Source organism: Nanorana parkeri, unplaced genomic scaffold (assembly GCF_000935625.1).
Source record: "Nanorana parkeri isolate BGI_ZX_2015 unplaced genomic scaffold, ASM93562v1 scaffold3383, whole genome shotgun sequence".
NCBI lineage: Eukaryota > Metazoa > Chordata > Amphibia > Anura > Dicroglossidae > Nanorana > Nanorana parkeri.
Genome location: NW_017309651.1, coordinates 52,463 through 52,841, shown reverse-complemented (window position 1 = coordinate 52,841; position 379 = coordinate 52,463). Strand labels below are relative to the sequence as shown.

The window sequence follows — 379 nt, the reverse complement described above, 5'->3', positions numbered from 1 at the left end:
AGACCGCCCACTGCCGCTCTCCCTCCTTGTGGGGGGTGACTGGTCTTATCTCCGCCCCCTCCTGTAATAGAGACCGCCCACTGCTGCTCTTCCTCCTTATGGGGGGTGACTGGTCTTGTCTCCGCCCCCTCCAGTAATAAAGACCTGTCACAGCTGCGCTCTCTCCTTGTCTCCGCCCCCTCCTGTAATAAAGACCGCCCACTGCTGCGCTCTCTCCTTGTCTCCACCCCCTCCTGCAATAAAAGATTAATCGGGATCACATGATCACCGTTGTCTGAGAACTCTTACCTGAGTGACACACAGCCGCCGTTTGCTTCTCACCTGCAAAATGAAAAAAATCTCATTGTTATTAGATTTCTGAATTATGATCAGTTCATGT

The 379-nt window shown here is 52.2% G+C and overlaps 1 protein-coding gene across 1 annotated transcript in view; it reads right to left on the bottom strand.

Annotated features, from left to right (window-relative positions):
• The window catches only part of LOC108803089, a gene marked incomplete at its 3' end in the record, with an annotated part of 9,167 nt that overhangs the window by 1,175 nt on the left and 7,613 nt on the right, over nt 1-379 (bottom strand). The window contains exon 8 of the mRNA XM_018574929.1: nt 289-321. Coding sequence (XP_018430431.1) covers nt 289-321 — 33 coding nt within the window. The remainder of the gene's footprint in view (nt 1-288; nt 322-379) is intronic.